Source organism: Hylobates moloch, unplaced genomic scaffold (assembly GCF_009828535.3).
Source record: "Hylobates moloch isolate HMO894 unplaced genomic scaffold, HMol_V3 SCAFFOLD_20, whole genome shotgun sequence".
In the NCBI taxonomy this organism is placed as follows: Eukaryota; Metazoa; Chordata; class Mammalia; order Primates; family Hylobatidae; genus Hylobates; species Hylobates moloch.
This window is the reverse complement of record NW_026652295.1, coordinates 14714719-14734051: the sequence shown is the minus strand read 5'-3', so window position 1 is coordinate 14734051 and position 19333 is coordinate 14714719. Positions and strand designations below refer to the sequence as shown.

General features: G+C 42.3%; 1 protein-coding gene across 4 annotated transcripts in view; it reads right to left on the bottom strand.

Moving 5' to 3' along the window:
- JARID2 (jumonji and AT-rich interaction domain containing 2) overlaps positions 1–19333 on the bottom strand; it is a 277505-nt gene that overhangs the window by 141249 nt on the left and 116923 nt on the right. For 3 of the 4 annotated variants that reach the window (XM_058432446.1, XM_032141133.2, XM_058432447.1), the window contains exon 2: positions 5713–5848. In XM_058432446.1, the coding sequence (XP_058288429.1) occupies positions 5713–5848 (136 nt within the window). Of the gene's footprint in view, positions 1–5712; positions 5849–19333 lie in introns of those variants that run through there. The other variant, XM_032141138.2, reaches the window with a different exon arrangement.

Here is a 19333-nt window from a genome sequence, read left to right as displayed (position 1 = left end):
ATACCTACTTAAAAAAAGTAAAGTCTTCCTACAAAGTCTTATTTTTGGAATGCTATCTTTATGAAAGGATCCAAAATTACTTCTCCTTATCTAAGTGGTGGCTACAAGCTTGGGAGCTCTAATCCAAAAGGCCTGGTCTTACATCCTGACGCTTCCACTTAATAGCTGGGTAGGCAAATTGCTAATCCACTCTTAGTATATAGTTTCCTCACCTACAAAATTGCTTGTTCTGAAGATTCAATGAGTAAAATACAGCTAAAGTACTAGAACAATAACTGGCAAATAGTAAGAACTCAATGTAGGCTAGCCATCACAACTAGTGCCCAGGGTAAGTTTAAGGAAATGAATCCAGGGTCCCTTAAATCTCATCAAGAGTCTTTTGCTGGCCAAAGGACTTGATCTGAGATGACATTTATAGGAAGCAAATGAAATTCAAATACAGCTAATAGCTCCCCTCTCTGACTGTGTAATTATGTGTACTCATTATTTGTGCAGCATGTTATTATTTAAATGTCCCTAATTTTAGCCCCAGCAGGCCAAGGGCCCTCAAAGAGTGGCCAAGGTCTCAGCCTCTGCCAGTCCTTTCCAAAGCTTTTGTCAATTTATTACATCCATGAAAAGTGGCGTTATCTACAACAGAAAGTAGATAGAAGGCTCACAATCAGCAAATCTTACCATCTCACGCTTAAGCCCAGCAATAACCAACAAGCTGTAATGATGGCATCAGTTGCTACACAGACAACTCATGAGGCTGTTCATAACTCACATATCCTACCAATAGTAGGGCCAAAAAAAAAAAAAATTCATTCCTTGTCACTGTAAAACCACAAAAACAAGACTGATAGCAAACATGGATTTTATGACATGAAAAACGACGTGTCTCCACTATCTTATGTCTGCTTAGGTTATTACTACTCACAGACCTGCAGAACCAGGGCAGCTGAGCTCACCTGCTCAGATACAAGCTGCAGTGTCCACACACTGTTCCCAGGCATCAGATACCCGACCCCCTTCACACAGATGAAGGGCAAAGGGCTGCTTGTTCATCACACCAGGATACCAATGATTCAGGAGATGTCATGTGTATTTTATTTTCAAATTAGATAAAAATTCTATAAAATCCATTCTGCTGTTATTTTTAAATATCATGGTAAAAACAAATGATTTTCCCCAGGAAAGCCTCCAATCATCCAATTATATTTTCCAATAATCAAAGATCCAGAAACAACACTGCAAACGGGAAAAAACAAAACATCTTCTTTTCAAGATTCGTGTTGCAAAGATCCAATGTAGTTTTCATGCATTCTGTCTTGCAAAAACGTACTAGATTCAAAGTTACAGGACTTGAGCTGCAATTCTAATTCTGCTACTGTGAATTAAATACCTGTTTGACTTTAAGAAAGTCACTACCACATCTAACAGTCATAAAGGCCCCATAGTTAGATGGGTCTTTCAGTTTACAGATGGCAGCGCCAGGGCTCTCAGAGGCATGTCACTGTCCCCAACTTCGAAAGCATGAAAGAGGACACAGAGGCAGAAGCTCCACCACCACCCACCCCTCTCTGGAGTTAAGGCACATGTTCTCATCCTTGCTTGGAGAGCATCATATGTCACCTCCTAGCAATGGCTCTGGACTGGACAATCTTACAACTCTACCACCAGACAAATTTCTGTGACAATTAAAAATTAACGAACCAGTGGAAACATTTTGACATTTGAAAAGGAATCTTATGGGTTGGGAACTAACCAAAAAAAAAAAAATTAAAAATTGAGGGCTGGACGGGGTGGCTCACCCCTGTAATCCCAGCACTTTGGGAAGCTGAGGTGGGCGGATCACAAGGTCAAGGGATGGAGACCTTCCTGGTCAACATGGTGAAACCCCGCCTCTACTAAAAATATACAAAAAAATTAGCTGGGTGTGGTGGCGCGTGTCTGTAATCCCAGCTACTCTGGGGGCTGAGGCAGGAGAATCACTTGAACCCGGAGGCAGAGGCTGCAGTGAGCCGAGAAAGCGCCACTGTACTCCAGCCTGGCGACAGAGGGAAACTCCATCTCAAAGAAAAAAAAAAAAAAAAAGAAGAAAAAAATTGAAAAAAACATACATCTTGCATGGACTTACCCATCCTGGCTCGGGAGGGGTAGCTCACACCCATAATCCCAGCACTTTGGGAGGCCAAAGCAGGCAGATCACAAGGTCAGGAGTTCGAGACCAGCATGGCCAACATGGTGAAACCCCATCCCTACTAAAGATAAAAAAAAAAATGTGCCACCATGCCTGGCTAATTTATTATTATTACTATAGTTTGTAAAGATAGGGTCTCAGTTTGTTGCCCAGGTGTGGTGGTGCATGCCTGTAATCCCAGCTACTTGGGAGGCTGAGGCAGGAGAATCGCCTGAACGTGGGAGGTGGAGGTTGTGGTGAGCCAAGATGGTGCCATTACACTCGAGCCTGGGTGACGGGGAGACTCCGTCTCACAAAAAAACCACTACCATTATGACGGTCCATCCTCTGTGATATGGTTTGGCTGTGTCCCCACCCAAATCTCAACTTGAATTGTATCTCCCAGCATTCCTACATGTTGTGGGAGGGACCCAGGAGGAGGTAATTGAATCATGGGGGCTGGCCTTTCCCGTGCTATTCTTGTGATAGTAAGTCTCACAAAATCTCATTTTCTCTTGCCGCCGCCATATAACAGGTGCCTTTCACCTCCCTCCATGATTCTGAGGCCTCCCCAGGCATGTGGAACTGTAAGTCCAATTAAACCTCTTTTTCTTCCCAATCTCGAGTATGTCTTTATCAGCAGTATGAAAACAAACTAATACACCCTGTTTCCACTCCCACTAACCTATCTTCTGGTTTCATTTGACATTTAGGAAGTGTTTCTATGAGATAGGACATGAGTGATGACTGACTATAAAGTATCCACTCAAACTAAAGGGATTTTTCAGCAGAGCATGCATATACATACACGCATAAATACATAAAGACACACACACACGTCCATATACATATGCACAACACAGCTTGCAGTTACAACAACCCCTACTCCCAACCTCACCAGCCCAAAAGTCTTAGTTGCTCCCTACTGTTCGAGCTTTCTCTAGATCATGCTCCCCCAAAACACCTAGAGAAGACGAGCTCTTCCCATGATACCAATTCTGGTTTCCAGTGATTCCAAGTAGCTCCCCAAAATAAGAAAGTACACTTTGTTTAAGATGGTAGCTGCCTTCAAAATAATGATTTTTTAAGAGAGAGTCTCACTCTCTTGCCCAAGCTGGAATACAGTGGTGTGAACGTAGCTCAATGCAGCCTTGACCTCCTGGGTTCAGGTGATCCTCCTGTCTCAGCCTCTTGTCTAGCTGGGACCAGAGGCATGTGCCACCATGCCTGGCTAATTTATTATTACTATTATTTGTAAAGACAGGGTCTCAGTTTGTTGCCCAGGCTGGTCTTGAACTCCCGGGCTCCAGCAATCCTCCCTCCTCGGCCTTTGAAAGTGCTGGGATTACAGGTATGAACCTCCACACCAAGCAAAATAATGATTCTTAAAGCACACTCAAGTCCTGAAACAAGGATATCTGTTTACTCAGAACTGCTATAGAAATCCCACATGCAGAGTAACAAAAAGGTAACCTTAGAACGCTGCCTTCATAAAAACCAACACAAACTAGAAAATGGCATATTCACAGCAATTTCACAACCAAAAGAGAAGCCGAGGTGTCTCTGTATTTTTTTAAAGACTTAAAAAGTCTATCTGGATGAAAAGCAAACTACCATGACAAAAACTAACCTTCCTTTATGAAGGTGGTGACAGAATAAATAAAAAGACTTCAGTGATCCCATTGGGGGCATCTTTGCCAACAGATTTTCTCCTCAGTATCATCAATCCCTTGACAATGCCAGAGCTAAACCTACATTTGGCCAACTGGCTGACAGCACTGGTTGCTTCTGGAATGACAAACTTTAGTTTTTCTTCATTTCCTCAAATTCTACCTTTATTAAATCCTGAACATCTGGCTAACTTCTTGTTCTAAAAGCTGGTGTTTCCCAGTTAAGAAAATATGGGTGTTTTTGTTTCCACTGTTGGCAATTCCAAGAAACACTAAGGCATTACACCACTCCTGAACAGTACCGTGAGAGCATCACAACCATACAATCTAACAGCAGAGCAGTCACTGCTCCACTCTAAACTCTAGGATTAAGTGATATACTCCCCTTCATACCCAACCCCCTACATTTAATCAAGCAAGATGCTACTTTCAACATGAATCAATGACAATAAACACGATCTGTATCACATCAATGTTCTCCAATTAGACACAAGGTTTTCAGTTTACTGTATTACAAGCAACGAATGGCTAGGGTCCCTGTCCGCTGGAGACCCACATAACGAGGCAGAGTGCCTTTTAGGAAAGCAGCTATGAGGGTCTAAATTGGATGCTATGGCAAGATTCCACAACTTATTTTGTTTTCTGCAAATGTTAAGACTCAAAATGGGCCTTTCCAATACATGTTGGCGGAGATTTGTTGAGGGACGCACACATGACTGAGCCACTATGGCCTTAATGGTTGACCTCCAAAGGCAAGTCACCCATAAGAAAGAAAACCCGGGAGGGTGGACAGAGGCTCTTGTTTCAAGTCACGCAACAGTGGAAGGAAACAGCACAACTAGGGTGAATGGTGAAGTTCAGAGAGGTCATCTCAGGAAACTCTGCCATGGCCCCACAGAAACAGAGCAGCAACAGGTACTGTTGTGCACTAGTGCCTGTGAGCACTAATTCCAACAGGAGGCTGCCAGACAACTCACCTTACAACTAAGGTGGTGGGAAACAAATTGGAAGTCATGGCGAACCTGTCCTTTGGTACCCTGACAAACTGTCAAGTACCCCATATGTGGTGACTCTCCTAAGACCAGAGCCACAGCTCTCAAAATAGAACAGAACCTGCTCTTTCTCATCTCCTTGCCCCAAGGAAGCATAAACCAAAACATGGGCAATTCATTCACTTTAACTGTAATCCTGATAAGTACACAAGAGATTATAGAATGTCACTGCATTCCCCTGAAATAAAATAGTGAACTACAAGCAAATGTTTGTCCTCGGATACTTTTTGTTGGATGACTTCATCTGCACCATACGAACCCTGTTCAAAACAGACAGGAGAACAAACACAGACAGGAACAAGTTTCTTTCCAGGCATCAAGGAGCCAACTGATAATCATCCAGGAAGAAGCACACTTCTAGAGGTATGCAAAGCTGTCCCACTGCAGGAACCTGCCCAGCATGGAAGGAAGGAGGGAAGAGAAAGCCATGAGCCAGAGAACAGGAAAAGCAGTAGACAGAAAAGCTTTAGGCTATTTCTTATACAACCCGGGGACAAGAACTAAAGACTCCACATTTCAGCAAGATCATCAAAGAGTTCTGCTCACATACCAGTGTGGAAAGACATATACATATAGAAAAACCAGCAAGACAGGACCTACAGAACAGACTAAGGTATTTTGTCCACTATATAACGCGGTACATAAAGGAATACAAAAACAACCCTATAAACCCAACAGGATGTCTGGAGTGCAGATTCACCTAGCCTACAGACTGCCCTTAGGTGCCTAGACCAGGCAGCACAAGCTGCCAGAACACATCCAATTCAGAAACAAGTCCATGCCCAGAGATATTGTACATTCCAATGAGATATTCCAAGAGTCAACTCACCATTCACAGTTTTCAGGCTCCCAGCAATGCCTTCCCCATGCTGCCTCTTCTGGGCATTCTTGAACTCCTTCAGAGACAAATAAAGGACTTTACGTACCACCCGTTCTTCTGACCATGGAATCCCATCACTGTCATCCTGGAGAAACATAAGAAAAGAGAGGAGTTACTGAATAGAAAGCAAACCAATATTCAGAGTCAAAATAAACTTTATTTTAAAGGAATTTCCAAACAAGTACTGTGTGACCACGACCCAGTTCTGAATGTCAGAATTACACCCAAAAGGTAAAGGGACAATGATCTTTCTGAACAGGCCTCGAAGAAAAGTGAATCCACAGGCTGTTAAAAAGAATGAAAGCAACACACAACCATCTCACTTCTTTATACACCCCGAAATCAAATACGTTCATCAACTAGTAATACAGTTTTATATTCCTGACAAAGTTCAGAAAAAGGTGTTGTTATACCCACAAACAGAAGAATAATGAATCATTTTACTTGAGTTTTATAAAGTGAGCAATGCCAGAATGTACACTGCAAGAGAAATACTTAAAACTCTTAAAAATGTTGCTGTCTCCCTTGGGAGCTCAGAGGATACAGCAGATATAGGTGCTGTGCATTCAAGGAATTTACAGTCCAGTCAGAAGACATGGTAATTGGATCCGCATTGGCCAATTAAGTAAAAGAATCACAAATAAAAGGAGAGATTACTGCAGAAGGAGGCAATCGATCTTGGCGGCATACAACTGGCATTAATTTTTTTTAATGTACACATTAATGATGGATCTTGAAGGTCTCATTTCAAACTGGCAACCTCATGTCTGTTGCTCCAGATTGAATACAAGTTCTTAAGAATTAACAAAACGAATGCAGAGTTGACCAAAAACGAATAGCCAGCCCAGAGACTATTCCAACAATTCCAGTCATAAAGATATAAAGAAACACTCAAATTTTAAAAGCACTAAAGAGGGAAGAGAAAATTGTACAGAGACTTGAAACAGAGCAAGAGGTGGAAAGAAAGACATGGTTGACAACAGTCACTAAAGCAAGGTAAATGGGAAGAGATACATGTTTAAAGAACCAGCAAGATTAAGTTGCTATAGTTTTTATTAATAGATGACGATTCACATGGCTAAGGATATTGAGAGGTTCTCTTCTGTAGCTGTTAATCTAAGGACGACTTACATTCACACACCTACATCAAAGACTTAATTAAGCATTTTATAAAAGTTCTTTTTAGAAATGGAAGCAGGCCTGGCATGGTGGCTCACGCCTGTAATCCCAGCACTCTTGGGGGCCAAGATGGGCAGATCACGAGGTCAGGAGTTCAAGACTAGCCTGACTAACATGGTGAAATCCCATCTCTACTAAAAATACAAAAACTAGCCAGGCATGGTGGCACGCGCCTGTAATCCCAGCTATTCAGGAGGCTGAGGCAGGATAATTGCTTGAACCTAGAGGGAAAGGTGGCAGTGAGCTGAGATCGTGCCACTGCACTCCAGCCTGGGAGACAGAGCAAGACTCAGTCTCAAATAAATAAATAAATAAGAAATGGAAGCATACAGATACTTTGGGCCTTAAAAGAATAAGAAAAATGGCTGGGCGCAGTGGCTCACGCCTGTAATCCTAGCACTTTCGGAGGCCAAGGCGGACGGATCACAAGGGATTGAGACCATCCTGGCCAACATGTTGAAACCCTGTCTCTACTAAAAAAAACTACAAAGATTAGCTGAGCGTGGTGGTGCACACCTGTAGTCCCAGCTACTCGGGAGGCTGAGGCATGAGAATCACTTGAACCTGGGAGGCGGAGGTTGCAGTGAGCCAAGATCACGCCACTGCACTCCCACCTGGCAGACAGAGCAAAACTCCATCTAAAAAATAATAATAATAAAAAAAATTAATATCCCAGGTAAAATCATGATTTTTGGTATTTTGGATATTCAGGTTCCCTTTGTTCAAGGAGAAGGCCGAAAATCTCATGGGCAGTCTGGTGCTGTTTTACTGGTTTATACAGAAGAATTGGTTTTTCCTCCCTAATACTGAAGGATCATAGAAAACTTCCATGGGACTCGATGAGAAGTCTGGATGATCTGAGGTCTCCTCCAGCACTTACATTCCTATACTCTGCATAAATACAAACTTCATTTTAGAAATCCAACCTCATAGAGACTCTAAGCCCTAAATAACTTAAGCTGCACTTTCATTAAGCTTCAAGGATTTCCTAGAATCAGAGTAATTCTCCATCTTCTACAGCAAGAGGAAGAAAGGCCTGAGAGAACTAGGATTTCCACCTTCTCCTTGACATCCTTCACTCGCAGAAGCCTGCCAGGCTGAGATTTCAGACTGCTGGGCAGTGCCTCTAGAATAAGGAGGTACATCCTGTCTTCCTGCCTGCTCTCCCAAGAAAGCCAAAACATCCACAGACCAGGGTAGGAGTCAGGTTTCGGACATGAAGGCTAAGAGAAGCCAGCAAACCTTGCCTCAACCTAACAAGAGAAACACAATTTCTAACCTGCTACTGCGTGTAGGTCACTGGAGACCTTCCCAATCAAATGATTAAAAACCAGAAAAATGGAGGAACCCAAATAACCAACCTGAGTAAAATGCAGCTGACTTGACACCACAACACATGAAAAGCATGATGTAGCTGAATTAATCTTTACAGTAACTCCCTTGGGTTTGCAAGAAAGCTCTCCTAATATATTAGCTGCAACTGAATGATAGTGTTAACTGCAGGAGGAGTTAATGCTTATTAGGCTGAAATCCACCTCTTCAGCAGCCTCAGTCTATTCATAAAGGCTGTCAGAATTCTCTTCATCACCACCAGGTTCCTATTCTCATTGTTCCAATCTCCACAACAAACAATGACGTGAGATTATAAACTATTATTTCCTACATGTACACAGTTTATAAATTATAAGGCCCCAAAATAGCTTTCAATGTAAAACTCCCATGCCGATTTACTGCGTCCTGTGCAGGTTGGTGCCTTCATCCTGACTTCAGGATCCAGTTGAGAGAATTATTCCCCTACAACTAATGTCTAATTAAAACATAAACCATGTGAGATGAAAGCTACAGGAAAGGAAGCGCATTTAAGGTTCAGTTACTGACACAAGCAGCTTCATTACACCTGTAAAGTACTTTTAAATACAGGAGAAGCAAATCCATGACACCGATTATGGGGTTTCAAATGCTACACATTAAAACTCAAATTTAAAACACACACAACACACAAGTGTTCTTTTGTAATCTACAGTGCTGGTTGAGACTTGTCACCTGCTCCCTCAATGCTGATGCAAGACACAAATCTAGTAGATGGGTTGACTCTGTGCTGTTCACAACAGATAGACCAGTAGGTAATAATTCCAAATAGTCCCAATTAAGCTGCTTTTCCCAACTGTAGAGTCATGGTGAATCATCCTTACCTTATACTCCTCTAGCAGAATCCCAGAGGCAGACAGCAAAGGTGTGCCTGCACTCAACCTATCCAAGATGGGGGAGAGGAAGGCCAGAAGAAATATCCTTCCAGTTTAATGCTAACTCTACTGTGGCTATATCATTCTTCATTCAGGATCAACCAGTACTGAACGCTCTAAAAAACAGCCCAGATATGGCAGGGCGCGGTGACTCACGCCTGTAATCCCAGCACTTTGGGAGGCCAAGGCAGGCAGATCACGAGGTCAGGAGATCGAGACCATCCTGGCTAACATGGTGAACCCCCATCTCTACCAAAAGAAAATACAAAATATTAGCCAGGCGTGGTGGCGGGCGCCTGTAGTCCCAGCTACTCTGGAGGCTGAGGCAGGAGAATGGCATGAACCTGGGAGGCGGAGCTCGCAGTGAGCCGAGATCCTGCCACTGCACACTCCAGCCTGGGTGACAGAGCAAGTCTTAAAAAAAAAAAAAACAGCCCAGATACAACTCTATCATTAGAGGTCAAGCAAACTCAAAATACATACACCCAATACAGAGCTTCCTTTGCATTTTCTCAATAGCTGTCTTATTTAATTAGCCATTTAACCATGGGGCAAGGAAATCATTACTCTTGTTCACCACTGTATCCCAGCTCCTAAAACATGCCTGATACAGCAAGAGCTGAATAAATACTTCTGGTATCAATTAGAAACTCAACAAAGCTCAGTCTCACTGTTCCCACTGACATTTATTTAACCCGTACTTGCCCAGCCAGTGTCTAATCTCAGTGTCTAACATCCAGTGCCAGAAGTCACACTGCTATCCTCATAAAACACTCCCCACAGAGACTAATCCCAAGGGGCTCAGCCACACCGCTGATTCTCAGCAGAGGCTGGTGTCCTAGGGGAGACATCCTTCCTCCACAGTGGCTGCTACCACTCGTTCCTCAGCCACTTTGCAGTTTTCTAAGAAAAAGTGCCAGTTCAGATGTCCAGATGTCCACACGGTCTTACATACGTAAGAACTCTGTCATGTTCCCATTTGCTAAATGTTGACCAATGATTCCAGCTACTCTTCCCCTACCCCACTTACATCTGTTCAGACTCTTTCTCCTTTAGTTCCAGCAATCTCTCATGATGCTCTTGCCTCACTCTCTAAATCCAATAATTCATTCCCAATCATATCTTCAAGTCAACTAATAACCCATTTGCACCTCACTGTCTGAAAATCCAAATTATCCCCTTTGCCCTCTGTAAACCACTTCAGGCCCCTTGGTAGAATCAGTCAGGGTTTGACAGTGCAGACCTCTTCTTGGCCCACTCTAGAATGGCCCACAAAACCAAGCACCCCATCCATTCTGGTTTACTGGTCAGCTTAATATAGAGGACACAGGAATACGCCCTTTAGAGTAAAAGTGATGGCTTCTTTTAAACTGCAGGATTACTGCCACTTTTGAAAATAATAGAATTCCTTATCAAAAAGAGCAACTGGTCAGGAATCAAACTTGTATATGGTCATAATTTTTTTTTTTACTAAATTTACTAAAATTAGTAAAAAAAAACGCTGTGCCAAGTGGTTAAGGTACAGGTGGTCTGAAGGTCACAACTCGGCACTGCAAGTTATCTCTAACCCGGACTGTGAGTCTTTTTACTAAAAGGCAAAAAGAAGAACAGAACCACTCACTGTTCCGAGTTCTATAATAAACACATAAAATACCAGAGCTCAGAAAGTAAGCACATGACAGCATCACATGCCTTTTATCAGACAACACCATGTAACAACTCTCCACAGCTGACGGTCCGGGCTAGAGATTCAACATATCCTTCCATAGCCTTGCAACTCCGAGTTGTGGCCCACAGACCACCTGTACCTTAACCACTCGGTAGCCTGTTAGAAAAGCAGACTCCTGGGTCCCATCCAGATCTAGGGGCTCAGAATCTGCATTGATGCCCAGATGATTCCTGTACACGGTCAAGTTTCAGAAGCTCTGCTCTGCAAAGTAGGACCCCATCCTGTGCCTATATTCCATCAGAAAGAAAAGATGAAACCTCCAAGACGAATGCTTCAAACGTTCATCCCATGTGGCCAGTATTACTGTCAGAATTCAGATGTCTATATAAATATACCCTGAGAAATCTTCCTTTGACTCCTCTTCAGTGATCAAAGAGCACAGAGGAAAACACCCAAAAGGGTATGGCACTAAGTAATGCTAGTTCCTTTAATCATTCCTTATGTGACACGGTCTCTCAAACCCTCGTCTTTTGGTTACTCAACTTGGGATGACTTCTCTTTAAAACCCAACAACCAGAATTAAATATACATTCAAACATGTGAATAATCCTCCAGAACAGATCCAACACATACAAGAAGATAATTCTATTTCCATGCACAGTCTCATTACACTGCAGGATCTCATGAGTTTGCAGTTAACTATATCCTCCATGGTGACTGTTTCTTTGCAGGGATGGGGAGGAAGTAAGTAAAAGTATTGCATCACCATGAAACAAGAACCAAAGGAAGGACCCAATCCAACCAAAAGCACAGCTCCCAGTGATACAATTTTATTTTCCTGTGATGCTCTCCTCTACTCATTTTAAAGACAAAAAAACAAAAAACATCAAAATTAAAACCTTGTACAGGCCACTGACAGAAAGCTATGTGTGCATAATATAACCACGTTGTATTCAATGAACTGCTTTACAAGACAAAAAGGTACATGATCCACACTTCTAAAAACTAGATAGTTTTGATATAGTATGTAACTACACCAAGAGTTCTTATAATTTGTCTCAAGGTTGGTTGGATCACCCACCAAGAAAAAGCCTTTACAGGATGCTGTTCTCCAGTGATAGCCAACTCTTCAATAATATGGGCCCTCAAAAATCTCTAAAGAGGACTCAAGTACATTAGTGCAAGAAAACAGGGACATCCAGGTCAGTAAAGCCTGCAGAACGGGTGCCACCCAGAGGATGATACTTGGAGTCACCTGCAAAGACTGGAAAGACTTGAAAACTCCATCATGATTGTACTAACAGCAAACCCTCTCCTGGGGGCTCACTGTTGGGCAGTGAGCTCAGCACCACCTGCATTTAATAATCATGATTTCTCTGCTCAGCCTTCTTTTAGTATAAGGTCCACACCACTGCTTTCTCCCGTTAGAGTCAAAGGTATGGGGGAAAGGAAGTAATCGTGAAACTTTTAGTTATTTCTAGAGATAAATTCCAGTGTCTTGACGCAAATGTGGCATTGGTAGTCAGTCCATGGTAGTCAGTCAGATCAGGAAGTAAAATTTCAAAACTCAGAAATGTGTTAGTAGCCAGAAATGTTAAATATGTAACTCACACTGACTCCTAAGTAAAAGCAAAATTAAAATTACTGGTTTTTAGAGGCTTCATGTAAAAAATATATGAAATAAATACTATTAGTAGTTGTGGGGATAGAATTGGGAGTAGGGGGAGGAATTTTCTATTACTAGCCTGGAATTGGCAAACCATCTTTATGCAATTTGTTCATACCTTGGTTTTTATTATGGTTTCAAATTCAGGCCATCTTGATTTGGGAGAAGGAAACAAAGATGAAAAAGCATGGGTTAAAGGAAAACACATTTCTGATCAATTAAAAATCAATTTTCTGACAATTACATCTATTTAAAAATGGAAGACAGTTAATTTCCTATCACTTGCAGGCAAACTACCTAAGACACTCATGCTTCACAGGTAGAGTGGTCAAGTCATTTATTATCCAAATCAAGGGCACTGGTAGTAATGATAGGGAAACACCTCGTGGAAACTGGGTCCAGGCCCCTTCAAGGAAATCTGAATCAATTAAAAACAAAACAAAAAAAAAGCCTACAATGACACAAAGACTTTTTTTTTAACCATATCACCAAAAAGAAAGCCACTACAATAAATATTATAAAACAAATATAACATAGACATAGCAGGACTGTAAGTCCTGGATGTAAGTGTAACATACATCTGTTCTAAAGTTGGAATTCAGACCCCCCCACCAATGTTTTAAATAACAACCTGGTGATAAAGAGGCAGAAGGTGGCAACCTAGGTGCAGTTACGGAAGGTGCTGCAAAAAAACAATACTGCTTCCACTGGGCAGGGGCACAGGACATCAAAGGCTCTTCACAACCCCTAGTACGTAAAACCAACTAAAATGCAGAAATCGCCTTTGAATTGATGGGGGCCTGGGAGATGTGAGGAAAGGAGCACTCGGGATCACAGGTAGGAAGATCTCCTAACACAGAGCCTCTTTATTAAAATTCACAGAAATGCTAAGACAAGGCAATTGGATGAGTTGCCAACCCCACCCCCCCACCCCGTCCCCCTCCACCACATATATCCTACTCCCCAGCTCTCCAGAGCTCTACAGGTACAGGGATGTGGCTACTTTCAAAAAGAAAAAGAAGTGCTATTCCTGACTCCAATGCCCGAAGGACCAACATGCAATGTCATATCACAGGATTAAGGATGGTGGATCTGGCTGGGCGCGGTGGCTCACGCTTGTAATCCCAGCACTTTGGGAGGCCGAGGCAGGTGGTTCACAAGGTCAGGAGATGGAGACCACAGTGAAACCCCGTCTCTACTAAAAATACAAAAAATTAGCCAGGCATGGTGGCGGGCGCCTGTAGTCCCAGCTACTCCGAGAGGCTGAGGCAGGAGAATGGCGTGAACCCGGGAGGCGGAGCTTGCAATGAACCAAGATTGCATCACTGCACTCCAGCCTGGGTGACAGAGTGAGTCTCCATCTCAAAAAAAAAAAAAAAAAAAAAAGGATGGTGGATCTGAGTAACAGCTGTACAGAGCTGAACAGCAAATGAAAAAAACATTCTAAAAAACTAAGCCCATGGACAAGGAAAGGATTGATGGCTATTTCCTCCTCCCAAGGATAAATGACTGGAATCCTGTACATGAATGCCTTTTATTTTCAGAACGTGTTTCTCATACACCTGGTATTAAATCACCCTACTTGAAACAACTTGTGGCTGCCTGATAACGCCAAACCTGTTCCAACAGTTTGAGAGAAAAACGAAAGCACCAAATAAAAAATTGGGAGGGAATGTTGATTCTTGCCGCAGATTAAGTGTAAACAAAAATGGCGTTGAGGGTGATGAAGGAAAATGAGAAAGGTGCAACTTCAACTTTGTCTAAAATAACCTTTTCTTCCCTTTTAACAAAGCAACAGTAGTACTAATAATTTCCAATTGATTTAATTCCAAAAAAAAAAGCCTGGGTAACATTCACAAATGGAAATAAGGGGCCAGGAAACATCTTGAGAGAAGAAACTTATTTACTGAACTTGTGAATGATGTTCCCTTGCCTAGGGTTTAAATTAAAAGCACTTGAAGCAGCAAATTTCTTCAGACAGACATGTTTCCCAGGTTAAAGTAAACGGCCTGAAAATGCTTATGCAAGGAGAGTTTTACTTCTTCCAAACTCCCATTAAATAATGTGTACTTATCTTTGATTACTGCCTATTAAAAAAAAAGCTACAGCTGAAATTGGATTAAGAACTTCTGCTGAAAACGATTTATTGCATAACACAACTCTGACAGGCTGAATCTCCGGCCACCAACTGAGTCTTTATAAAAATCTGCTGGGCAGCTGCCAAGTCAGCTCTTTTGCGTCTGAGCATGTCAGACATCCGCCGTCGTCAAGGCAGCAGCATGGCAGCAAGACGTCCACACGCTCATGGTTAAAGGGTGCAGTCAGGGAACAGAGCAGCCAGAATCACGCAACACGGCATTAAACCCTCCCGCAGTGCTGGATCTGACAGTTCGCTTTTTCAACGTAATCAAAAAAGACCCAAGATCTACAGCAGGATTATCTTCCAGCATCTAACAGAAACCTGGACTGTCAATGTACCTTCACTGAAGGAGTGGTGACGAGGAAATCAAATTACAAATAAATTATTGGCCAGTGTCTTCAAAAATCAAATCAAATAAATAGTTCGATATCACCAATGCCAGTTAGTGTTCAACTATATGACTTCATTTTGGGAATTTATGTTACTAGAATTTTCTTGAGAATTTATGTTAATCTATTTACAAAGAAATTCTAATATTTGGATCTTTTAATCACTAATGCCTTTTTATGTTCATTATGATATACCCCCAAAAAATCCCCAGATGCCACCACCGTCTAATATAGTAGCCACTAGTCACACGTAAGTACTTATAATTAACTCAATTAAAATTTAAAATTAAGGTCCTTGAGTCATGCTGGTCACATTTCAGTTACTTAACGGCCACAATCCTCCCACCTGTCAATGGACAACACAGCTACAGAAGGGTTCCGTCATCACAAGAAGTTCTTTCGGACAGCACTGACATATCTGCATTAAATTGGATAGGGTTTCAATTGACATTGTGTGTTACGTGATAGTGCATTTTACTACGTCCCTGAGAGTCTTCAAAGTATGTGCCTTATGTGTTACTCCATTTACCAAGAAAACTGTGGGAGATAAGAAATCTTTTACAAGAAAATTAGAGTCTAAAGCAGGCAAGAACTATTCAAAGTGCAGACATCCACTCATACAACTCTCCTGGTTGGAAGTGGTTCCAATCCTGCAGGCCACATCTGGCCTCTAGGGGTTTTGCAGGAAACGTATATGACATTCTGAAGATGAAGTAAAGTCTGTCTGCAAAGCCTTGAAGACACACTGCTTTCCTACACCTTCAAATCCTTTTCTAAGGAAATCACTATAAAATAAAGCCTCCGGGATTAAGGCCAGACAAAACCAGTCCACTCCACCAGCCAGTCTCCAAGTACCCACAGGGTGGCCAAAATTTGATTCATGGTTGCCCCTTACTGACAGGGCTGGTTAGAATTACAGACCTGTGGGTGATGGCAAGGAGTTAGTGCTGCTGTTTCTTCCACCAGGACCCAGGACACTGCTGGGGGATCACTTTATGAGATCAATCAATGCCTGACTGACTTGCTGGCTTTTTTGGTTAAACAATAACTACCCCACCCGAACCCCAGCAAGGAAATAAACAGAAGTATACATACATTGTCACAAGACTGGTTATCTCTGGTCATGTTATATTACAAACCACCCATTTATTTTTGTCTATCTTATGCAAATTTCCACACTAACAGAAAGTCTACAAATAAACTCTGTCCTTGGACTTAACATAAACTGACATATTTCCAGAAACAGGTGAAGTTGTCTCATATGCCTTAACCCCTTCCTGTGTCCTCCAGCCCTCCTAATAATTAATAACCACCCTGGGATTGGCACCCTTTCATTACAGGTATGGGCCTCCAGAAACCATTCTGATGCACATTTTCCCTCCAAAAAGCATTTCCCACTAATAACGTGTGTCCACCAAGTGACAGGCCACACACATTTCCTGTACATATTCTCTTCCACATTTTACAACTAGCATACTTATCACACAAACATGTTTAAATTCTGAAACTGAGGTTCAGAGGTGTGAAGTAGTACAGATGACATTCTGACTAGTCTGTGTCTTACTCGCCTTTTATGTTCCTGAGACATAGCAATGAGTCCAGCACATAGCAGGCACTTGAAGGACATTCCAAGACACAACACAGGGAAACAGGTGGCAGGTGGAAAGAGAACAGTGAGTGAGAGGTACAAAGAAGCCTGGATTCCAATTCTGGAATTCTGTGACTCTTACAGTGGCTCATGTGTAAAACAAATAATTATCTAAGGCAATGGTGGCAAACTTGAGCAGACATCAGAAACACTCACAGGGCTTGTGAACACACACTGTGCACAGCCTCCTTTTGCTGAGATTCTCTCAGGTGATGCTAATGCTGCCGGTTCAGGGATTACACGTGAGAAGTGCTGGTGTTTGAACAGCAGACAGGCAGTGTATTCAACTTTCATCCTAGTCTTCCAGGAAAACTGTTCTCACTGCCATGAGAAACACTGTAATTGCCAAATTTAACGCAAACTTTTTATTGGCAACTGGACTCTCCCCTGGTTTTCCTGCCACACTAAAATACCTTTTCTGCTGTTTCATCACCTCCACCACCTTCAAGTTTGATTCTTCTGCCCTCCCCTTATCTCCAATCATAATCTAAATACCAGTGACTACTAAATCATCTTCTTGACAATCTTCTCCCTCCCCACCACAACCCTCTCTACGCCACCTTCCTGGCTACTCCAGTCTAGAAACCCAAACTGGACTTGGCACTTTTTTTCTCATTGTTGACATTTGCTTTCAAAATCCAGGTAATCCTGTCTGTCTCTCAATTCCTTGGATACCTGTTTAAAACATAAATCTCATCTCTTTCCAAAGACAAGAAATCTCCTAAAATGTCTCTACCACCAACTAATCCCAATTCCAACCATCTACCGCACGTTCCTTCTCTACAAACACAGCCACGCTGCAATGACTCCATCCATGTCACCACTTCCCCTACTGAAGCCTTTCCATGGCTCCCCAGAATCTACAGAAGAAAACTCCAAATTTCCTTGCAGAGCCCATAAAGACCTATCATCAGCCTAATTTCCCTTACAGGCTTGAATTTCTACACAACTACCAACACCCCTAATTGATAAGGTATGAGCATCTCCTAGGGGCAAAAGCTCTCATCTTCAGACCCCATGCCCAAACAAATGCCAGTATTTACTAACTGCATACTGATCATGACTTCAACAGCAATGCTACAGTAAATAGAGTTGCCTTTCTCAAGAGACAAGAATAAAAGTCCATTCTCAATTCTTTTTCATGTCAATGTGTTGGCAACTAGAAATAAATAAGTAGTCTTAATTTACCAGCTATGTCTGTTTCACTTGCTGACCTAAGGCTGGCTGTTCGTTCTACATTGCAAAGAATGCATGATCCTATGTAACCCTGGGACAAGACCTCAATAACATTTAAACTGATATATTTTCGACAAGTTAAATGACTCCTCTTCCAGCCCTGGTGGGGCAGCTCATGCCTGTAATCCTGGCACTTTGGGAGGCTGGGGGCGTGGGCAGATCACCCGAGGTCAAGAGTTCAAGACCAGCCTGGCCAACATGGCAGAACCAACTAAAAATACAAAAACTAGCGGGGCATGCTGGTACATGTGTAGTCCCAGCTACTCTGGAGGCTGAGGCATGAGAATCAACTGAACCCAGAAGGCAGAGTTTGCAGTGAGCTGAGATCACGCCACTGCACTCCAGCCTGGGAGATCAAGACTCCATCTCAAAAAGAAAAAAAAAAAAAAAAAGGCTCCCGATCCAAAGACAAGATTTAACTCTACCTCTAACAATACTTTGCAACAATCACCATTGTTTCAGCCACCTCAACAAAACTGAACCTTTTCTTTGGTCCATGCATCCCAGCCAGTTCCAACATTTCTTCCTTTATGCAAAATGAGGTTTCTTGCAGTTGTTTAGCTCTATAGCACTCGAATAATGTGGCAGTTGGGGGTTTCATGAAGAAATTCATGCTTACCCAAAGCCATGAGGACTGACCCCCACACCCCCCAAGAAAAAGGTGGCATGGCATACATACAACTTCATTTTAAGTTAAAGCTGCTAGGGAAAGCAAATATGGCTATCAAGAAGCAAAGTTACGATTCTTCCTATCTTTACAATTTCCAATCATACAAGAAACAAAAGATGTGTTATAAGCAAAGTGGATGTATGTAGAAATTTACCATTTACACTTCGGTGATGTGTGTGAAAGGATAGAGGAGGAAGTGGGGGAGATAACAAATTTGCTCTAAATGGGAAACCACTGGAGACTTGGAAGCAAAGAAGTAGCAGACTTCGAGCACTGACTGCAGTGTTGAGGGTAAATCATGGGGGACAGTGGTGTGGGAAAACAAGGGAGGCTGAGGCAGTTACCTGTACAAGAGATGAGGACCAGGGTGGTGCAAAAGACTGACAACTGGTTAAATTCTGGAACATTTACAACACTGGGCCAAGAGAAGGCTGATAGACTGCATGTGGAGTGTGTGAAAAAAGGGAGTCGAATACATCCAAAGGTTTTCATCTCGGTAAATGGAGTCACCTCCACTGAATTTTTCAATGTGCTGTTACCTGTTACAGACCCTACAGAAAATATCAAAGTTGAGTCCAGAGACATGAATGTAGTTGGGTGGTTTTAATTGAAACCCAGAATCTAAATTTAGGTGCCCTAATTTACTGAAGAGCAAAATAACAAAAAACTAAACAAACAAAAGCCTTTACCTATTGATTTAAAAGTGAGGAGTGAAGCCAAGTCAAGGGTG